The sequence below is a fragment of the Ursus maritimus genome, unplaced genomic scaffold, assembly GCF_017311325.1.
Source record: "Ursus maritimus isolate PB19 unplaced genomic scaffold, ASM1731132v1 scaffold_2, whole genome shotgun sequence".
Classification (NCBI taxonomy): domain Eukaryota; kingdom Metazoa; phylum Chordata; class Mammalia; order Carnivora; family Ursidae; genus Ursus; species Ursus maritimus.
The window spans coordinates 22,640,245-22,661,043 of NW_024424452.1; the positions used below are offsets into that span (position 1 = coordinate 22,640,245).

The 20,799-nt window shown below is 37.8% G+C and overlaps 1 protein-coding gene across 1 annotated transcript in view; it reads right to left on the minus strand.

The window, feature by feature from the left end:
• Positions 1-504: 504 nt before the first annotated feature.
• LOC103668882 (ATP-binding cassette sub-family A member 3-like) overlaps positions 505-20,799 on the minus strand; it is a 160,587-nt gene continuing 140,292 nt past the window's right edge. Inside the window, exons 24-28 of the mRNA XM_008697189.2 lie at positions 11,244-11,431; positions 10,590-10,760; positions 9,995-10,185; positions 998-1,071; positions 505-651 (exon numbers count right to left, since the gene is read on the minus strand). Coding sequence (XP_008695411.2) covers positions 511-651; positions 998-1,071; positions 9,995-10,185; positions 10,590-10,760; positions 11,244-11,431 — 765 coding nt within the window. The 3' untranslated portion in view covers positions 505-510. The remainder of the gene's footprint in view (positions 652-997; positions 1,072-9,994; positions 10,186-10,589; positions 10,761-11,243; positions 11,432-20,799) is intronic.

Sequence of the window (20,799 nt, forward strand, 5' to 3'; positions counted from 1 at the left end):
ATAAGAATGTTTCCTTCCAGAGCAAAGGTAGGGCAGGTTTATTTATGGCCCATTATAACAGATTTGGGTTCCATAAATCCAGGGTTTCTCTACTGTAACATAGGTCACTGAATGTACAGGAGTTACCTGGCTCTCTTTGTGTTGCCTTGTGAGAATGAGGGATTAAAGGACTGGTACAAATATAATCTCTGACTACTGCTATTGCTGTAACAAATTCTTGTGTCTCTAACCCAGGATTCCAATGTCTTCTGTCAGTATTTGTGAAATTGTGGTAGGCCAACTTGATAACTTTTGTTAAAATCTCAGACCCTTTACGGTTCAGTTCTTCACAACAGGTCACTTATCTTAATCTCCAAAGATTACAAATTTTCTTCTTTGGGGGTTCAATTTGTGTATACAAATGTACACACACACAGAAAGATACAGATGGAGAGGGAGAAGTCCCTCCGTGTATCTAATTGCAGGCAGCAATCTAGACAAGACACAATGGTCACTGGCTGGAACTGAATCTCATAGCACTTTTATTTCTTGAATATTTTCTGCTTTATCGATATTAGCAATGGTCAGGAAGACTTGTTCCAGTGTTATCTGACTGACAGAATAGTCTTCTAGATTGAATAGCACTTTAGCTTCCTCCAAAATACTAAACACCTTTAACAGAAAAAAAAATATGGTATTACCATTGTAATATCCCCAGTGACCCTTTTCCTCACCCAGTCATTCCCCAACTTCTGCCAGGTGTATGCTTACGGACAAAAAGACACAGAAGGGGGAAGCCAGAAAGTAGAAGGAAAAGATGGTTGGAAAATTAGAGAAGGCAGTTTCCATCCTCATTTTCTTGAATATGGAATAATAGAATTTAGGGTCAGAAGTCTCAAACTATAGGGGCCTTTGAAAGGTAACAAATTTTCTCCTCTGCCAGTGCTTGAATCCCAATGCTTCCTTCTATCAATCCTCTATTACACATAACACTAAAGAGTATGATTTCTATAATCACCTTTCCCCAGCAGATTTCCTCTTTGGGAATGTAGTAGCTAATAATCCCTCGATGCTCCTGGTGTATGATGTTACCTAAGAAAGGAAAGTAACAGAAGATAAGAGTGATACAAAATAAGAGTTTTACAAAATTCCCAAATAACTACCATTCCAATTGTCCATACCAATGGAAGAGAGAATATATGTTAATACAAAAGACAATGCAATCCCAAAACCCATTCTCTTTTAGTATAGTGTCATTTTGTTAAATATTTCAATAGATTTACTTCCATGTGAAGTATGGTCTTAATACATATAGTTTGTAAAAATTATGGAGGGTCAGGTAATCACAGCAAGCTCATACATTTACTTTGCAAACCTGACTTATATGAGTCCTAATGTTCCATTGTCCTGAAACTGCTCACAAAATTTTGGTGTGGTTTCTTTCTCCAGGTGTGTGTGTATGCATGCGCGCGCGTGTGTGTGTGTGTGTGTGTGTGTGTGTGTGTGTTTAGGGTAGGATTTCTATACTATTCTTATGACTAGGCAGTCTTCATCCTAAAGAAAAGAAAAAAGTTATAATAATAAAACACAAACGTGAAGGCATTCACTGGAGAAATGGGATATTACAGCTTTTGAAAATACAGTAGTAATATGTAGCCATTCCTAATTGAGAGGATGCACTTATGTTATTATCACACAATTGGAGATTATTACAAATGGAATTAATTGGAATTAAAATATTTTTTAAAAGTACATATGAATAATACTGATGAGAGAGAAAGGGAGAGAGAGAGCACAAGCCAGGGGGAGAGGCAGAGAGAGAAGGAGAAGCAGGCCTCCTGCTTAGCAAGGAGTCTGATGTGGGCTTGATTCCAGGACTCTGAGATCATGACCTGGGCTGAAGGCAGACAGTTAACTGACTGAGCCACCCAGGTGCCCCAAATGGGCAAAAGATTTAAACAGATACCTCACCAAAAAAAATATGTATAGATGACAAATAAGCCTATGAAAGATGCTCAAAATCATTTGTCATTAGGGAATTAAACAATTAAATTAAAATAACAATGAGACATCACTACACATCCACTGGAAAAGCTGAAATCCAAAACACTGATAACAAGAAATACTGGCAAGGATGTGGATCAATGGGAATACTCATTTATTAGTGCTAGGAATGCAAAATTGTACAGCCATTTTATTTTTTATTAATATTATTTTTCATTTTTAAAAAAAGTTTTTATTTTAATTTCATGTACAGCCATTTCTAAAGACATTTTGGCAGTTTCTTCCTTCTTTCCTCCCTTCCTCCCTTCCTCCCTCCCTCCCTCCCTCCCTCCCTCCCTTCCTTCCTTCCCTCCTTCCTTCCTTCCTTCCTTCAATCCTAAACATTTTACTTCTTTATTTGAGAGAGAGAGAGAAAGCAAGCATGTGTAGGGGGAAGGGCAGAGAGTGAGAGGGAGAAGCAGACTCCCCACTGAGCAGGGAGCCTGCCTCAGGGCTCCATCTCAGGACCCATGAGATCATGACCTGAGCCAAAGGCAGATGCTTAAACAACTGAGCCACCAAGGTACTCCATCTTTTGCAAATATTTTATCACAGTTTGTGGTGTTTTTTTTTGCTCACTTGATAATGTTTTTCATAGAGCAGAAAAATTTAGTTATTTATTTTTAGACAGAGAGAGGGAGAGAGAAAGAGATAGTGGAGGGAGTGCCAATGGTGGGCAGGGACAGAGGGAGAGAGAGTTCCAAGCAGGCTCCACACTGAGTGGAGCCAGACACTGGGCTTGATCCCATGACCCTGAGATCATGACCCAAGCTGAAACCAAGAGTTGGGGGCTCAACCAACTGCACCAGCCAGGTGCCCCCCTTAATTTTTTTTTAAATTAAAAAAAATTTTTTTGATGTAAAGTTCGATGATTCATTAGTTGCGTATAACACCCAGTGCACCATGCAATACGTGCCCTCCTTACTACCCATCACCAGCCTATCCCATTCCCCCACTCCCCTCCCCTCTGAAGCCCTCAGTTTGTTTCTCAGAGTCCATAGTCTCTCATGGTTCATTCCCCCTTTTGATTACCCCCTTTCTTTATCCCTTTCTTCTCCTACTGATCTTCCTACTTCTTATGTTCCATAAATGAGTGAAACCATATGATAATTGTCTTTCTCTGCTTGACTTATTTCACTTAGCATTATCTCCTCCAGTGCCGCCCATGTTGCAGCAAATGTTGAGAAATCGTTCTTTTTGATGGCTGAGTAATATTTCATTGTATATATGGACCACATCTTCTTAATCCAGTCATCTGTTAAAGGGCATCTCGGCTCCTTCCACGATTTGGCTATTGTGGACAATGCTGCTATGAACACTGGGGTGCATATGGCCCTTCTCTTCACTACGTCTGTATCTTTGGGGTAAATACCCAGTAGTGCAATGGCTGGATCATAGGGTAGCTCAATTTTTAACTTTTTAAGGGACCTCCACACTGTTTTCCAGAGTGGCTGTACCAACTTGCATTCCCACCAACAATGTAGGAGGGATCCCCTTTTTCCACATGCTCTCCAACAATTGTTGTTTCTTGCCTTGTCAATTTTTGCCATTCTAACTGGCGTAAGGTGGTATCTCAGTGTGGTTTTGATTTGAATTTCCCTGATGGCTAATGATTTTGAACATTTTTTCATGTGTCTGTTAGCCATTTGTATGTCTTCATTGGCTGGTGATGGGTATTAAGGAGGGCACGTATTGCATGGTGCACTGGGTGTTATACGCAAGTAATGAATCATGGAACTTTACATCAAAAACTAGGGATGTACTGTATGGTGACTAACATAATATAATAAAATATTATTAAAAAATAAATAAATAAACATAATTTAAATAAAAAAAGAAATAAATAATCTGAATAGGACTTTATCTATTAAGGAAATTGTCTCAATAATTGAACTTCCCAAATAGAAAGCACCAAGCCCAGTTGGGTTTACTGGTGAATTCTACCAAACATTTAAGGGAGAAATTATACCAATCATCTACAATAACTTTCAGTGGATAAAAGCAAAGGAAATATGTCCTAAATTATTCAGCATTGTCTTTCATTAAGATTTTATTTATTTCTTTGAGAAAGAGAGAGTGCACAAGTGAGGCGGGGGCAAAGGGAGAGGGAGAAGAAGACTCCCCACTGAGCAGGGAGCCCAACACAGGGCTGGATCCCAGGACCCCAAGATCATGACCTAAGCTGAAGGCAGATGCTTAACCAACTGAGCCACCCAGGCACCCCTCAACATTATCTTAATACCAAAACTAAACAGGGGTGCCCGGGTGGCTCATTTAGTTAAGCATCCAACTCTTGATCTCAGCCTAGGTCTTGCTCTTGGGGTCAAGAGTTCAAGCCCAGCTTTGGGCTCCACGCTGGGGAGCCTACTTAAAAAAAAAGGAAAGAAAAAAAACCAGACAAATATATCACACTCAAGTGTGATTTATCCCATGGATACAAGGCTGATTCAGCATTCAAAACAGAACTAATAAAATCCAACACGTCAATAAGCTAAAGAAGAAAATTTACATGATTATATCAATAGATGTAGAAAAACCATTTGACAAACTCCAACACCCACTTAGGGTTTTCAAAACTTGCAGTATACTAGTAACTGAGAGGAATGACCTTAATGTGATAAAGAATGTCTACAAAAACCTACAGCTGTCAACATACTTAAATGCAAGAAACTTGAAGCTTTCCTGCAAGGGCCAGAAATAAGGTAAGGATGGCCCAGCTAACCACTGCTCTTCAACATTGTACTTGAGATCTCAGCTAATGCAATAAGACAAGAAAAGGAATAAAAGACATACAGATTAGGAAGGAAGGAATGTGTTGTTGTTGTTTTTCCACTGATGACAAGATTGACACATTAGAAAATCTGAAAGAATGGACCAAAAACTCTGGGAATTAATAAGTGGTTAAAGCAAGGGTGCAGGATACAAGCTTAATATACAAAAGTCAATGACTTTCCTGTATACCACCAAGGAACAAGTAGAGTTTTAATTTGAAAACACAGTACCATATATTTAGCACCCCCCAAAATGATATACATAGGTATAAATCTAACAAAATACATAGAAGATCTATATGAAGAAAACTACAAAACTGATGAAGGAAGTTGAAGAAGAACTAAATAAATGTAGAGATATTCCATGGGCATGGATAGGATAAGTAATTTTGTGAATATCATTAAGCTGATTCTAAAGTTTATATGGAGAGGCAAAAGTTGAAAAATAGCCAAAATGATATTAAAAAAGAAGAAGTTGGAGGACTGACAGTACCTGACTTCGATATTTAATATAAAGCTACTGCAATCAAGGCAGTGTGGTTTTGGGGGAAAAATAGACAAATAGATTATGGAACAGAATAAAAGAGTCCAGAAATATGAAGCCAAGTGATCTTTGAAAAAGGAGTACAACCTATTCAATGAAGCAAAGATAGTCTCTTCAACAAATGATACTAGAACAACTGGGTACCCATATGCAAAAAAATGAACCTAGACACATATCAAACACCCTTCACAAAATTAACTCAAAATGCATTACTGGCCTAAGTGTAAAACTATAAAACTCCTACCAAAAAAACAGGACAAAATATGGATTACCTTGAACATAGCCATAACTTTTTAGATACAACACCAAAGTCACAATCCAGGAAAAAAATAATGGGTAAGTTGGATTTCATTAAAATCAAGGGGGGGGCTTTGATTTGAATTTCCCTGATGGCTAATGATTTTGAACATTTTTTTCATGTGTCTGTTAGCCATTTGTATGTCTTCATTGGAAAAGTGTCTGTTCGTATCTTCTGCCCATTTTGTGATTTGTTTATTTGTTTCTCGTGTATTGAGATATGTCCCTACTTCTGGTAACTTTGTCTTTACCTTTTTCTTCTTTTTCTAGTTCCTTGAAGTGTAAAGTTAGGTTGTTTATTCGAAGTTTTTATTTTTTTCTTAATGTAGGCATTTGTAGCTGTGTATTTTCCTCTTAGAACCATTTTGCTGCATCCCATAAGTTTTGATATGCTCTGTTTCCATTTTCATTTGGTGCCAGATATTTTTTTAAAAAGATTTTATTTATTTGACAGAGAGAGAGCCAGTGAGAGAGTGAACACAGGCAGGGAGAGCGGGAGAGGAAGAAGCAGGCTCCCAGTGGAGGAGCCTGATGTGGGGCTCTATCCCAGGACTCTGGGACCATGCCCCAAACCAAAGGCAGACACTTGACGACTGAGCCACCCAGGTGCCCCTGGTGCCAGATATTTTTAAGTTTCCCTTTTTATTTCTCCTTTGACCCACTGGTTGTGCAGGAATGATTGATTGATTGATTGATTTTAAGATTTTATTTATTTGACAGAGAGAGACAGCCAGCGAGAGAGGGAACACAAGCAGGGGGAGTGGGAGAAGAAGAAGCAGGCTCCTAGCGGAGAAGCCCGATGTGGGGCTCGATCCCAGAATGCCGGGATCACGCCATGAGCCGAAGGCAGATGCTTAACGACTGCGCCACCCAGGCGCCCCCAGGAGTGAATTATTTAATTCCTACATATTTATAAATTTTCCACTATTTCTCATGTTATTGATTTCCTGTTTCATACCACTGTGTCAGAAAAGATAACTGGTTTATTTTTTTCTTAAATTTGCTAAGGCTTGTTTGAGACCTCATAGAAGATAGAGCCTGGAGAATGTTCCATATGTGTTTGAGAAGAATGTGTGTTATGTTGTTTTAGGTTTATTTGGTCTATTTTGTCATTCAAGTCTGCTGTTTCCTTATTGATTTTATGTCTGGATGATCTACCCATTGTTCAAAGTATGGTATTGAAGTCTCTTACTATTATATTGTTGCTTATTTCTCCCTACAGATCTGTTAGTATTTGCTTATTATATTTAAGTACCCTGATGTTTGGTGTGTATATATTTATAATTGTTATATCATCTTGATAAAATGGACTCCTTTGTCATTATATGACCTTCTTTGTTATTTGATACAGTTTTTGACTTAAAACGGAAATGAATATAGCAATCCTGATCTCTTTTGGTTCTATTTGCATGGAGTATCTTGATTCATCCCTTCACTTTGAGCCTGAGTCTCTACATCTGAAGTAACAGTCACCACCTCCAGTCTTTTCTGACTGCCTTCAGGAAAATACCTTCCATCAACCAGTTAGGGATTCTCAGATCCTTTCAATGGTACGCTTGCTTCATACTACTTGTTCTCTTTTGGAAGTGAATTCTTAAGACTATGACTTCTGTCAATCCTGCTATGCTAGGCTAAATGATGACAGTGTACTATTTGCTTTCCATAGCACGATGCTGTATGCTCAAATTTGTGTACCTTCTTCCAATCACATAGATTTGGACCAGCTTTCATTGTGTGCACATCAGCCATCTGCAAAGACTCATTCTTGACATCCTTGGGGTTGCACATATGAAGCCAGCCACAGGATATTGATTTTGTGTGGGTGACTTGCATGGGGCATCATTGGTGTTTGTGGACCAGCTAGGGAGAACTGTAGTTAAGGTGTTAACAGCAGCTCATAGGCAGGCTTTTTGACGGGGTCTTCAAAGTGATTTGTAGGATCTGCACCCCTTTGATGACCTCTGAGAGTCTTGGCTGCTGCTGTTCTCCCAGCTTGTCTCTGCCCCAGTCATGCAGTGCATTTCAGTATTCTGGATGGAGCAAGAAAAAAGTGGATCTCTTTGCCAGTGTCCCTCACAACTTGGGAAGTCAGGTGCTTACTCATTCATTCTTACTTTCTCTCATGGGGGAATTGTAGGCAAAGAAGGTTTCTTTTGGCACTGAGCTGTGCCACCTTGTGGTCAGGGTGACACTGGTAAAGTCAAATTGTTTCTCTTACCCTCATCAGTATGACCAAACTTGGACTTTTCTGCTTACTGATTTACTGGAACTTCTCTACTGGACTCTCCAACTTCCACAAAGGGGCTTTTGCATGTGGGTGACTATCAAAATTGATGTTTTTTGTGAAGAAGATAGTAGAAAACTCCTATTTGGTCATTTTGATTACGTCACTCTATTATTACTTTGAACACATTTTTATCTTTTAGGTCAATTAAGAATAAGAAAAATAAATGTTTTCATTTTTATCTTTACTTATTCCTTCTCTGATGCTCTTCCTTTGTTTATGTAGATCTGAGTTTCTGGCCTGCATCATTTTCCTTCTCTCTAAAGAACTTCTTTTAACATATCTTGCAAGGTAGGTCAACTGGCAAAAAATTCCCTCAATTTTTTTCTTTTCTTACCTGGCAAAGTCTTTATTTCTCCTTCACAATGAAGGGTAATTTCTCTAGGTACAGAATTCAATGTTGGTAGTTTTATTCTCTCAAAACTTTAAATATTTCACTTCACTCTTTGCTTGCATTTTTTTAAACGATTTTATTTATTTATTTATTTATTTATTTATTTATTTATTTATTTATTTATTTGAGAGAGAGAGCGAGCAAGCATGAATGGGGGAGGAGCAGAGGGAGTGGGAGAAGGAGACTCCCCACTGAGCAGGGACCCTGATGCAGGACTCAATCCCAGGACCCTGAGATCATGACCTGAGCCAAAGGTAGATGCTTAACAGACTGAGCCACCCAGGCACCCTTACTTGCATGGTTTTTGAGGAGAAGTTGGATGTGACTGTTATCTTTGTTCCTCTATAGATAAGGTGTCTTTCTCCTCTAGTTTCTTTCAAGATTTTTTCTTTTTCTGTGATTTTCTGTAGTTGAAAAATGATATGCCTGTGTGTGGTTTTTTGTTTGTTTGTTTTGAACTTATCCTGTTGATGTTCTCTGAGCTTCCTTGATCTGTGATTTGGTGTTGACATTAATTTGGGGGAGATTCTCAGTCATTATGGTTTCAAATATTTCTTCAGTTCCTTTCTGTTTTTTTTTTCTGGTATTCCCATTATGCATATGTTACACCTTTTGTGGTTGTCCTACAGTCTGCATATTCTGTTCTGTTGTTGTTGTTGTTGTTTTCTTTGGTTTTTGTTTTTTTGTGATTCTACTGATACATCCTCCAAGCTCAGAGATTCTTTCCTTGGCCAGGTCCAATCTCCTAATAAGTCCATCGAATGCATTCTTCATTTCTGTTATACTGTTTTTATCTCCAGCATCACTTTTTGGTTCTTTCTAAGGATTTCCATATATCTCTTATATAGCCCGTCTGTTCATACATACTGTCTACTGTATCCATTATAGCCCTGAGCATTTTAATCATAGTTGTTTTCAGTTACTGGTCTGATAATTCCAACATCCTTACCATGTCTAGTTCTAATGCTTGTTCTGTCTCTTCAAATTGTGTTTTTTGCCTTTTTGTATGCATTGTAATTTTTTCTTGAGAGCCAGACTTCTTGGAAGAAAGGAACTGTTGCAATTAGGCCGTTAGTAATCTAGTGGTGTGGTGTCGGGAAGGGGAAGTGTTTTATAGCCTATGTAACTCTCACTCTTTTACTGAGCCACAAAAGCAGAATGGAGGGCACCTGGGTGGCTCAGCTGGTTAAGCGGTTGCCCTCAGCTCAGGTCATGATCCCAGAGTCTTGGAATCGAGTTCTGCACTGGGCTCCCTGCTCAGCAGGGTCTGCGTCTCCCTCTCCCTCTACCATTTGCCCCTGGTCGTGCTCTCTCTCTCTCTTTCATGCTCTCTCTCTTAAATAAATAAATAAATAAATAAATAAATAAATAAAATCTTAAAAAAAAAGAATTATCAAGGTTGAAAAACAGACTTAATCTCAATAATTTAATTCTAGATGAATACATATGAACAGGTTTGTCTTACTGGTTGACCCCCACAATAGACTGGTGAGAGCCTCTACTATTTTGAGAAAGTATATGCTAAGAACTCATAGATAATAACAGAGAAATTATTCAAAAACTCAGTATATAGTCAAAAGCTCAGTAAAAAATAACTCACAGGAAGGGTTAATCATTGAGGATATGAAGGAAAACAATATAAAAACAACATAGTCATCACAAGGCAGCCCTGCCTACATTACCTGGGAAAGTTGCTGCCATGAATTCTTTGAACTTCTCTAGTTTATCTTCATTGTTTCCAAACTTAATCTTTGCTGTCAGAGTGTATGCATTACCAAACTTGTTCTTGAGGTGCTGAGGGCTGCCCAGGCACTTGAACCTCCCCTTTACCATGATGGCCAGTCTGGTACAGAGAGCCTCACATTCTTCCATGCTAGGGAGACAAAGGAGATATGGATGAAGAGATTGCCTTTCAGCAGGCAAATTCCATATCTCAAAACAGAGCTAGGATTGTAACGTAACAAACAGTTGCAGTATGAAAGCTTGGTAATGCAGATAATTACCACTAAGACCATATTTGGAAAGAGGAGATCTTAAGATTCAAAGCAGTTGATTCCTAAATAACAATAGGAACAGTTCCTTAACTTCCTATCTTCTTCCATTTCTGGATTACTGAATTCAACTGAGGATTCTTGGCATCAGTCAAGAATCAGACTCTACCCACGGGCCTGCCTACATAGCTCATATACTTAGGCATTCACTGCCTTTATTTCTGGCTCCATCTAATTCCCTCCCATACTCTTCCAGTTCTCAACCAAGCTTCCCAACGGGTCCTACCTGTGGGAAGTTATAATGATAGCTTTGCCTCTTTTACACATCCATGTAATTGTGTCCCACAGCAGGCGCCTGGCTACTGGATCTAAGCCAGTAGATGGCTCATCTAGGAAGACAACTGAGGACTTTCCCATTAGGGCAATAGCAGTATTCAGTCTACGTCTGTTTTCTTCACTTGATTGTCAAAGGAGAAAGTAGAGGAGAAAGAAGATAAGGGTATACGTGTCATTAAGTCATAGGAATTAGCTCATGTATACAGAATGCTGATTTGATATGACTCACAAAGCAGCAGGCCCAAGTCCAGATGTATATATCAATTCATTTTCACTGAAATGACTTTTTTCTTGGTAATTTATTTCAGCATCATTATTAGTAAAATATTTTTGTTTTAGGGAANNNAGGGAAAGAAAAAACAAAGAGATAAGGATAAAGGTACTTTTTTACGAAATGCAAATTCTACAGCTCACGTCTGCAAAAGGTTAAATTCATATAAGTAGAATCTGCCTTATTCCTGACATCTGAACCTTGACAAGACATTAGGCTATTTCATAGTCATTGCCCCTGTGTGACAGATGGATCAGGTTAATTTTCCAGGCATTCATTTTAAACAGTAGAAACACAAGTAGGCAGCTTAATTGCAACAGCATTATGTCTGACCTGTATATGTGGACAAACTCATCAGCATTTGTTTCCAGGTGCGTTGCATACAAAAAGGTTTCCACATACTTGCAAATGTCTGGCTCAGGGACCCCTCGAAGCCTGGCATACATCACCAGCATTTCCTGACCTGTCATATGGTTGAGAATGGGGTCATCTTGAGGACAGTAGCCAATTCTTGACCTAATCTGAATCAAGAGAATAATCATAAGAATAGACCCAAGTCAACCATTCCACTGAGCATATAGTTACATGGATAAGATAGAAAACCTGGTTTTCTAGCCCATGTTGCTAAGAAGGTTTGATACCCAAAGAGCTCCCAACAAGGATTATTTCTTTTCCAGGTGGAACCCACTGTAGTAAGATGGAATACTAACATCTCTAACTGGAATTCTTTTTTTTTTTTTTTTAAAGATTTTATTTATTTATTCGACAGAGATAGACACAGCCAGCGAGAGAGGGAACACAAGCAGGGGGAGTGGGAGAGGAAGAAGCAGGCTCACAGCAGAAGAGCCTGACGTGGGGCTCGAACCCAGAACGCCGGGATCACGCCCTGAGCCGAAGGCAGACGCTTAACCGCTGTGCCACCCAGGTGCCCCTCTAACTGGAATTCTTAACACATATCCGCTGTGCACTGCTATGTACCTAAGACAGAATTTTGCTAGAGGAAGTTGCCTATTTAAATATCATTAGGAAAGAACTCTTCTATTAAATCAATTAAAATAATATATAGGATTTTATTTCCAGTAATGGCCAAGTAACTTCTATTAGGCCAACACTCTCATAGAAAAGAATTATGTGATATATTATAATACATGTGTCTTTATATACACAAAAAAATACAAAAATAAACAAGTCAGACATCAAACTAAAAAGCTTCTGCACAGTAATGGAAACCATGAATAAAATGAAAGGGTAACCTACTGAATGGGAAAAATATTTGCAAATGATATCTCTGATAAGGGGTTAATATCCAAAATACATAAAGAACTTCTACAACTCAATAGCAAACAATCTGATTAAAAAATGGATCTGAACAGATATTTTTCCAAAGAAGACATCCAGATGACCAACAGATACATGAAAAGGTGCTCAGTATCAATAATAATCAGTGAAATACAAACAGAAACCACAATGATATATCACCTCTCACCTGTTAGAATGGCTATTATAAAAAAGACAAGAGATAACAAATGTTGGTGAGGATGTGGAGAAAAAGGAAACCTGTGCACTGCTGGTGGAACTGTATATTGGTACAGCCAGGAGGGAAAACAGTTTGGAGGGTCCTCAAAAGATTAAACATAGAACTACAGTATGATCTATTAATTCCATTTCTGGGTATTTATCTGAAGGATACACAAACACTAACTCAGAAAGATATCTATGCTAACTAAAAAAGGTATCTGCTGTTCATTGCAGCATTATTTACAATAGCCAAGACATGGAAACATGAGTCCAATGATGGTTGAATGGATAAAGAAAATATGGTATATCTATACAATGAAATATTATTCAACCATAAAAAAGTATGGAAATCCTGACATTTATGACAACATGGATGGACCTTAAGAGCATTAAGCTACGTGAAATAAGTCAGACAGAGAAGTGTGATCTCACTTATATATAAACTTTATTTTTAAGTATATTTTTATTTCATATTGTTCAGTTTTAATTTTTCTAGGATCTGAACATTTAAATATCATTGTTCTTATCTGCTCTTTAAAAAGCTTATGGAATAGCCCCTATGAAGCCATCTGGGACTTTATCTTATTTAACTGAAGAGTGAATCTTTGACAAGTTTATTTATTTATTTATTTATTTTTTTTTAAAGATTTTATTTATTTATTCGACAGAGAGAGACAGCCAGCGAGAGAGGGAACACAGCAGGGGGAGTGGGAGAGGAAGAAGCAGGCTCATAGCAGAGGAGCCTGATGTGGGACTCGATCCCGGCACGCCAGGATCACGCCCTGAGCCGAAGGCAGACGCTTTAACGACTGCGCTACCCAGGCGCCCCTGACAAGTTTATTTTTACAAAAATTGTGAAAGTTTCAGTTTTCTATTTTCCATTTCTTCTGACATTAGTTTTAATAATTTGTCTGTAGTTAGAAAGTTATGAATTCCATTAAAATTTTAAATTTTATTGGGGCACCTGGGTGGCTTGCACTGCTGGTGGGAATACAAACAGATGCAGCCACTCTAGAAAACAGTATGGAGGTTCCTCAAAAATTTAAAAATATGATCCGGGAATTGCACTACCAGGTATTTACCAAAAAAAAAAATAGAAAAATACTATTTCAAAGAGATACGTGCACTCCAATGTTTATAGCGGCATTAAATTGTCATTTCTTTGAATGTATTTATACCTCCTTTCTTGGGGGCAGGTTTACCCATTTATTTTCACGAAGTTCTAGTTTCTTAATTGTTGGTTAGCTGGCTTTATATTTTTAATTATGGATTTATGTACTTGTGTATATTATATTTTCCTTCCATTATTTTTTTAAATGAGTCATGTGTTTCAGTTGTTTCTTTTTCCTTTCCTTTTTTTTTTTTTTTACAGATTTTATTTATTTTTTTGATAAGAGAGAGAGCACAAGCAGGGGGAGTGGCAGGCAGATGGGGAGGGAGAAGCAGGCTCCCTGATGAACAGGAAGCCTGACTCAGGGCTCCATCTCAGGACGCTGAGATCATGACCTGAGCCAAAGGCAGATGCTTAACTGACTGAGCCACCCAGGTGCCCCTTCTTTTTTCTTGAAACGAGTGTATAATGTATATACACATTTTTCTCCCAGTAGTTTATTGCATCTCATAGTTTCTGATATACAATGTTTTCATTATTTTCTAGAAATTTTTGTAATTCTTGATTGAAAGCAGGAATCACCTAAAATGATCTTTTAAATTTCAAAAGGGGAATGGGGCACGTGGCTGGCTCAGTCAGTGGTGTGTGACTCTTGATCTCAGGGTTGTGAGTTTAAGACCCATGTTGGGTGTAGAGATTAATTACAAAGAAAAAATATTTTTAAAAAACATTTCAAAAAGGGAGAGTGGTTTTATATTCTGATTTTATTTTTCTTGTTTTAAGTTACAATCAGAGAATATAAAGGTATTTTTTAAATGTATGCAAAAATGGTCATATTCATAAATGAATTATTTTTGAGGGATATACAATTAGACAGATATTGATCATGACTACCAATTGACTTTATCATTTACATATTCTTTGTCCATATTTATTCTCCACTGACATAATCTATCTTGGACTAAAGAAGAGAATAAAACATCTCATGTATAATATGGCTTTTTCCCCTCGTATCTCCTATAATTTCTGCCTTATAGAGGTTGCTGTCATTTGGTACAAAAATATTCATAACTTTTCTATCTCCATTATAATGTTACAGTTTAGTATTAATGCCTTTTTTTGGTAACTTTTGATGCTCTTAGGTTTAAATTCCACCTTGTTTTCTATTAAGGCTGACACTCCTAATTTCATGCTCTTTCCATTTTGTTTTCAACATTTCTGAATCATTGCATAAGGAGGGTCTTAAGGTTAGCATGAATTTGGCTTTTATTTAGAATTGCAATTTTAAAATATTTTTTTTTACAATGGGTGGTTTAGATCTATTTATTTTTATTGATATGACTGGGGTTTATTCCCTTTTTTTTTCCCCTTCCAATATTTACAAAGTTTTGCTCTGTTGTAATGATATCTTTTATAAATATCTATTTATATATCTTTTTATACCTTTGAAATTTACTGAGACTTGCCTTAATCCAACATATGATCAATTCTTCTAAATAAATATTCCTGTGTATATGAAAAAATAGTATCATTCTTTAGTTGTTGGGTACGATGCTTTTTATATTTCTTCAGATTTAGTCTACTGATTGTTTTATTCAAATATTATACAGCATTAATGATTTTTAATGTCCTTTTTCTATCACAATGAGAGAGAAGTATATTATAATTAGCTACTGTGACCATGAATGTCTATTTCTCCTTGAATTCCTTCTTCTTTTTATGCTTTATATATTTTGAGACTATATTCTTAGACACCTAAAATTTTTAACTAGCTCTTTGATAAAAATTATGTAGTTACACTTTTCTAATATTGGTAATGATTTCTGCTGTAAAGTTTTACCCAATGCTGGTATAGCTATCCCTGCTCTTTTGAGTGATATAAGCACAGCATATCTTCTTCTCTTCATTTCAAACTTTCAAACTTTCCTTTGTTTTAAAATATGCCCATTGTAAGGAGAATATAGTTTAAATTTTGTTTCTTTATTTCTATCCAACTGTCAATCTTTGCCTTTTATTTAATTTTTAATTTTTTAATTTTTAATTTTTAAAATTTTTTAGTTTTTAATCTTTGCCCTTTAACTGTAACATTGAATTCTCTTATTCTGAAAATCATCACTTATATATGTGAATTTATTTTTTTGTGTGTGAATTAATTTTTTATTTTTATGTTGGGAGAGGGATAGAGAGAGAATCCTAAGCAGGCTTCATTCCCAGTGTAGAGCCTGACATGGGGCTCAATCTCATGACCCTAAGAGCCAAAATCAAGAGTTGGACACCCAACTGACTGAGCCACCCAGGTTCCCCCAAACTACCTTTACTTTTAAAGGATATTTTTGCTGGATATAAAAGTCTGATCTCACTTCTGAATATAGATATAAACTAAAAAAATAACTGTATAGAAATTCAGCAGCCTCCTGAAACATAATGCCTTAGAAATAACTGGAATTTATTTCAGGGTGCAATGATAGATTAATATCAGAAAATTTATATAAGACATAGGCAGCAACCTCTACGACATCGGCCAAAGCAACCTTTTTCATGACACATCCCCAAAGGCAAGAGAAATAAAAGATAAAATGAACTTATGGGACTTCATCAAGATAAAAAGCTTCTGCACGGCCAAGGAAACAGTCAAAAAAACTAAGAGGCAGCCCACAGAATGGGAGAATATATTTGCAAATGACACTACAGATAAAGGACTGGTATCCAAGATCTACAAAGAACTTCTCAAACTCAATACACGAGAAACAAATAAACAAATCAAAAAATGGGCAGAAGATATGAACAGACACTTTTCCAATGAAGACATACAAATGGCTAACAGACACATGAAAAAATGTTCAAAATCATTAGCCATCAGGGAAATTCAAATCAAAACCACACTGAGATACCACCTTACGCCAGTTAGAATGGCAAAAATAGACAAGGCAAGAAACAACAATTGTTGGAGAGGATGTGGAGAAAGGGGATCCCTCCTACATTGTTGGTGGGAATGCAAGTTGGTACAGCCACTCTGGAAAACAATGTGGAGGTCTCTTAAAAAGTTAAAAATTGGGCTACCCTATGATCCAACAATTGCACTACTGGGTGTTTACCCCAAAGATACAGACGTAGTGAAGAGAAGGGCCATATGCACCCCAATGTTCATAGCAGCAATGTCCACAATAGCTAAATCGTGGAAGGAGCCAAGATGCCCTTCAACAGATGACTGGATTAAGAAGTTGTGGTCCATATATACAATGGAATATTACTCAGCTATCAGATAGAATGAGTTCTCAACATTTGCTGCAACATGGACGGCACTGGAGGAGATAATGCTAAGTGAAATAAGTCAAGCAGAGAAAGACAACTATCATATGATTTCTCTCATCTATGGAACATAAGAACTAGGAAGATCGGTAGGGGAAGAAAGGGATAAATACAGGGGGGGTAATCAGAAGGGGGAATGAAGCATGAGAGACTATGGACTATGAGAAACAAACTGAGGGCCTCAGAGGGGAGGGGGGTGGGGGAATGGGATAGACCGGTGATGGGTAGTAAGGAGGGCACGTATTGCATGGTGCACTGGGTGTTATACGCAACTAATGAATCATCGAGCCTTACATCGGAAACCGGGGATGTACTGTATGGTGACTAACATAATAAAAAATCATTAAAAAAAAAAAAAGAAAAAAAAATTTGTATAAGTTTTTTCTATTAACAGATATAAGGAAAAATAGTATAACTATCTTCATAGATGTTGAAAATATATTTGACATAATTTAATACTCAAAAGCACTCAAAAATGAAAATAAATGGCTATTTTCTTAACCTGATGCATCTAGCAGGAAATCTATCTCAGACACATATGGTGTCCTAGGCAAGACGTAACCAGTTCTTACAGACTAGGAACAATAATTAGACAAGGGACCTCCTTAACTTTGGTGAAACAAGATTGAAATTTGACCACTCCATAATTTTGTCTGAAATGAGACAGAAACAAGGATATTCTCCAATCACAAAAATAACTAAGCAACTCTCTCCTCTAACATATGTGATTGTTGCTTTTATTTATTTATTTTTTTTATGACATCTCTAACCTTGCTTTAATCTCTCTGCCTCTGGCTGGAATTCCAATAATCACTAAATTTCCCATACTTCTTGACAGCTTCCAATCTCTGATTCTTTCTAATTCCCAGCACAAACCCAAATCCTGTAATAATCCCCTCCCCTCTTACTGAGACCCCTCTAGTTCCTCTGTTGTTCATTTCCCTTTGGGGTGGCTAGGTAAATAAACCTAATATTTTTGACTACAGGTGTGGTTCTTCTTTTTTTTTAGATTTTATTTGAGAGAGAGGGTGACAGAGAGCATGAGCAGGGAGAGAGGCAGAGGGAGAGAGAATAGGAGAAGCAGACTCTCTGCTGAGCAGAGAGCCCGATGTGGAGCTCGATTCCAGGACCCTGGGATCATGACCTGAGCCAAAGGCAGATCTTAACCGAGTGAGCCACCCATGCACCCCTGCAGGTGTGTTTCTAGTGATTTTGGCTAAGGAGTTTTACTCTAACAATGACTTGGAATCAAGTGGCCATAAAGAGAAAGAGTGATATATTTACTTAACCGAACATTTTTGCAGGACAAAAACAGTATAAGCTCAGTCAAGAAGCAAACACAAGATATATTTGGATCTCGTTGCAGAAAATGTTAATATATGAAGAACTCAAAGAAATAAAGAAAAATTTCAATAATTTAAAGGTATATGAAGGACATAAATAGACTATTCACAGGAAAGGAAATGCAAAAGACTTTTAAACATATAAAAAGCTGGAGTGATGTCAGGAAGATGGTGGAATAAGAAGCACCTCCCTTTCCCTCTCCATGGATGCACTAAATAAACAGATGCATATGGTTCAAATCTTTCTGAGAGAAATACAGAAAAAAATTATGGCACTCCTACACATTGGGTGACAGAAAATACCCACCTACCCATCAAAATGGGTAGGAAAAGCTGAGACACACTTGTTCTGTAAACCCCACTCCTAGCACAGTGCCTTACAATTAGGAGGGAATCCCAACTTCCAACCTCTCCCTGAGGAGTGAAAGCTTGGGGTTACACATCTTTTTTTTTTTTTTAAACTAAAACCTGAAGAATGGGGAGAAGTTAGCCAACTAAGACAGAGGGGGAAGTCATTGTGACCTTAGCAAGTGCAGCTGCTAAACTGGAAGTCTCTTCCTATAACAAGTAAACATTTTTGTTTGTTTTTAGTAATCTGTACACCCAGTGTGGGGCTTAAACTCACAACTTAGAGACCAAGAGTTACATGCTCCACCTACTGAGCTAGGTAGGTGCCCAAGGCCACACATCTAATTCCTCAACTTTCATGGCTGCCATCTAAGGGACCAGATCCCAAATCACCCAGCTCTGAGATCTGACATGGCTTGACATTTGTTTGTCCCCAGGACCACAGAAAGCAAAGATGTTTTTTATTTTATTTTTTAAATTCATTTTATTTTATTTTATTTTAGTTTTTATTTTAATTCCAGTTAGTTGACATACAGTGTTATATTAGTTTCAGGTGTCCAGTATAGTAATTCAGCAGCTGATACATCACCCAGTGCTCATCAGGACAAGTGTATACCTTAATCCCCATCACCTATTTGACCCCTCCCCCCCTCCCCCCACCTCCTCTTTGGTAATCATCAGATTGTTCTCTATAATTAAGAGTCAAGGAGGTGATTTTAAACAAGCATGTAATCATTTGTTGTGGCTTTACACTCAGGCTCAGTGCAGAGGGAAAGGGGAAAAACACCCAGTTTCCATATTCTCCCTGTAATAGGTTAGACTGAATGCTTTCCCAACTGCTGCCTGAGAGTTTTGCTTCCACTTAGTCTGAATTTGGGAGCTTACAGCACAGGAAATTAGTAGTCTTTCAGGAGTCTGAATGAGCATGCAGGAATTTCCTGTGCCTTCTCTCTATGGCTTCCTCTAATGATAAAATCAAGTTTCTAGCTTCTCTGTGAAAGGAGTTTGTCCACATATCTAGCACCCCAACTTTCACAGCTGCCACCTGTGGGACTGGCTTCTAAATCATCTAACTCTGGGAGCTAATGGTCTTCAGCATTTGCTAGTCCCCCAGGACCACAGAGAACAAAGAGGTGGCTTTAAATAGGCACACAGGCCCTCCCAGCAGCTATTCCCCCTGGCTAGGGACAGAGAGAGCAGGCAAAAGCACCCAGTTACTAGTTTCTTCCTAAAAGGGGTTAGATTGTGCATCTAACATTCCAACTTCCCCAGCAACTGCCTTAAGGTTAGGATTCTAATTATCTTGCATCTAGGAGCTGAGGGGGCAGGTACTTTGTAGTACTCCAAGAGCCTGAATAGGTGTGTGCACCTTTCCTCTGCCTTCAGAGCACTGATGAAACTTGGCACTACCTAATCTCCCAGGGCACTAAGAACAAAGATGGCAGTTTGGACAAGCACAAAGGTTGGAGAGGCAACCATATCTCTAGCTGCACTGATTGGCAAGGTTTATCTCCTACTAGCTTCCACAAGCCCAGTCTGTTAAGACTAGGAAAGATAGGTGTTTTATGTAATATGTAGAAAACAATTTGAAGAGCCAAGGAAACTGAAGAATAAGAAATAAAAGAACAAACAAAGAACTAGATGTATCTCCAGAAACTGACCCTAATGGGATGGAGAGAAATGACCTACCTGACAGACAATTCAAAGTAATGGTAAAAAAGATGCTCACTGAGGTCAAGAGAGCAATGCATTAACAAAGTGAGAATTTCAACAAAGAGAGAAAATATTAAAAAGTATGAAACATAAATCATAGAGGTGAAGAATCAGATAACTGAACTGAAAATTCAATAGCAGAGATCAACATCAGACCAAATGAGGTGCAAGAAAGGATCAGTGAACTCAAAGATAAGCCAGTGGAAATCATCCAAAGAAGAAAAAAGAACGAAAAAAAGGGATGATAATTAAAGGGATTTATGGGATACCACCAAGTGTACCAATATTTGCACTATGGGAGTCCCAGAAAACAGAGAGAGAAGGGGCAGAAAGTTTATTCAAGGAAATAATGGCCAGCCTTTCCATGAGAGCCAGAGAGGAGATACTGCCATAACTTAAAGGAAAACTTTCATAATGTCTGGAGCCCTTGATGTCCTGCAAATGAAGGAGGATGTAGCACCAACCTTGACTTCCAAATGGAGCAGAACATCTACAAAAGGAAAAGTGATAGCATATATATCATAAATCTGAAGAGAACCTGAGAAGT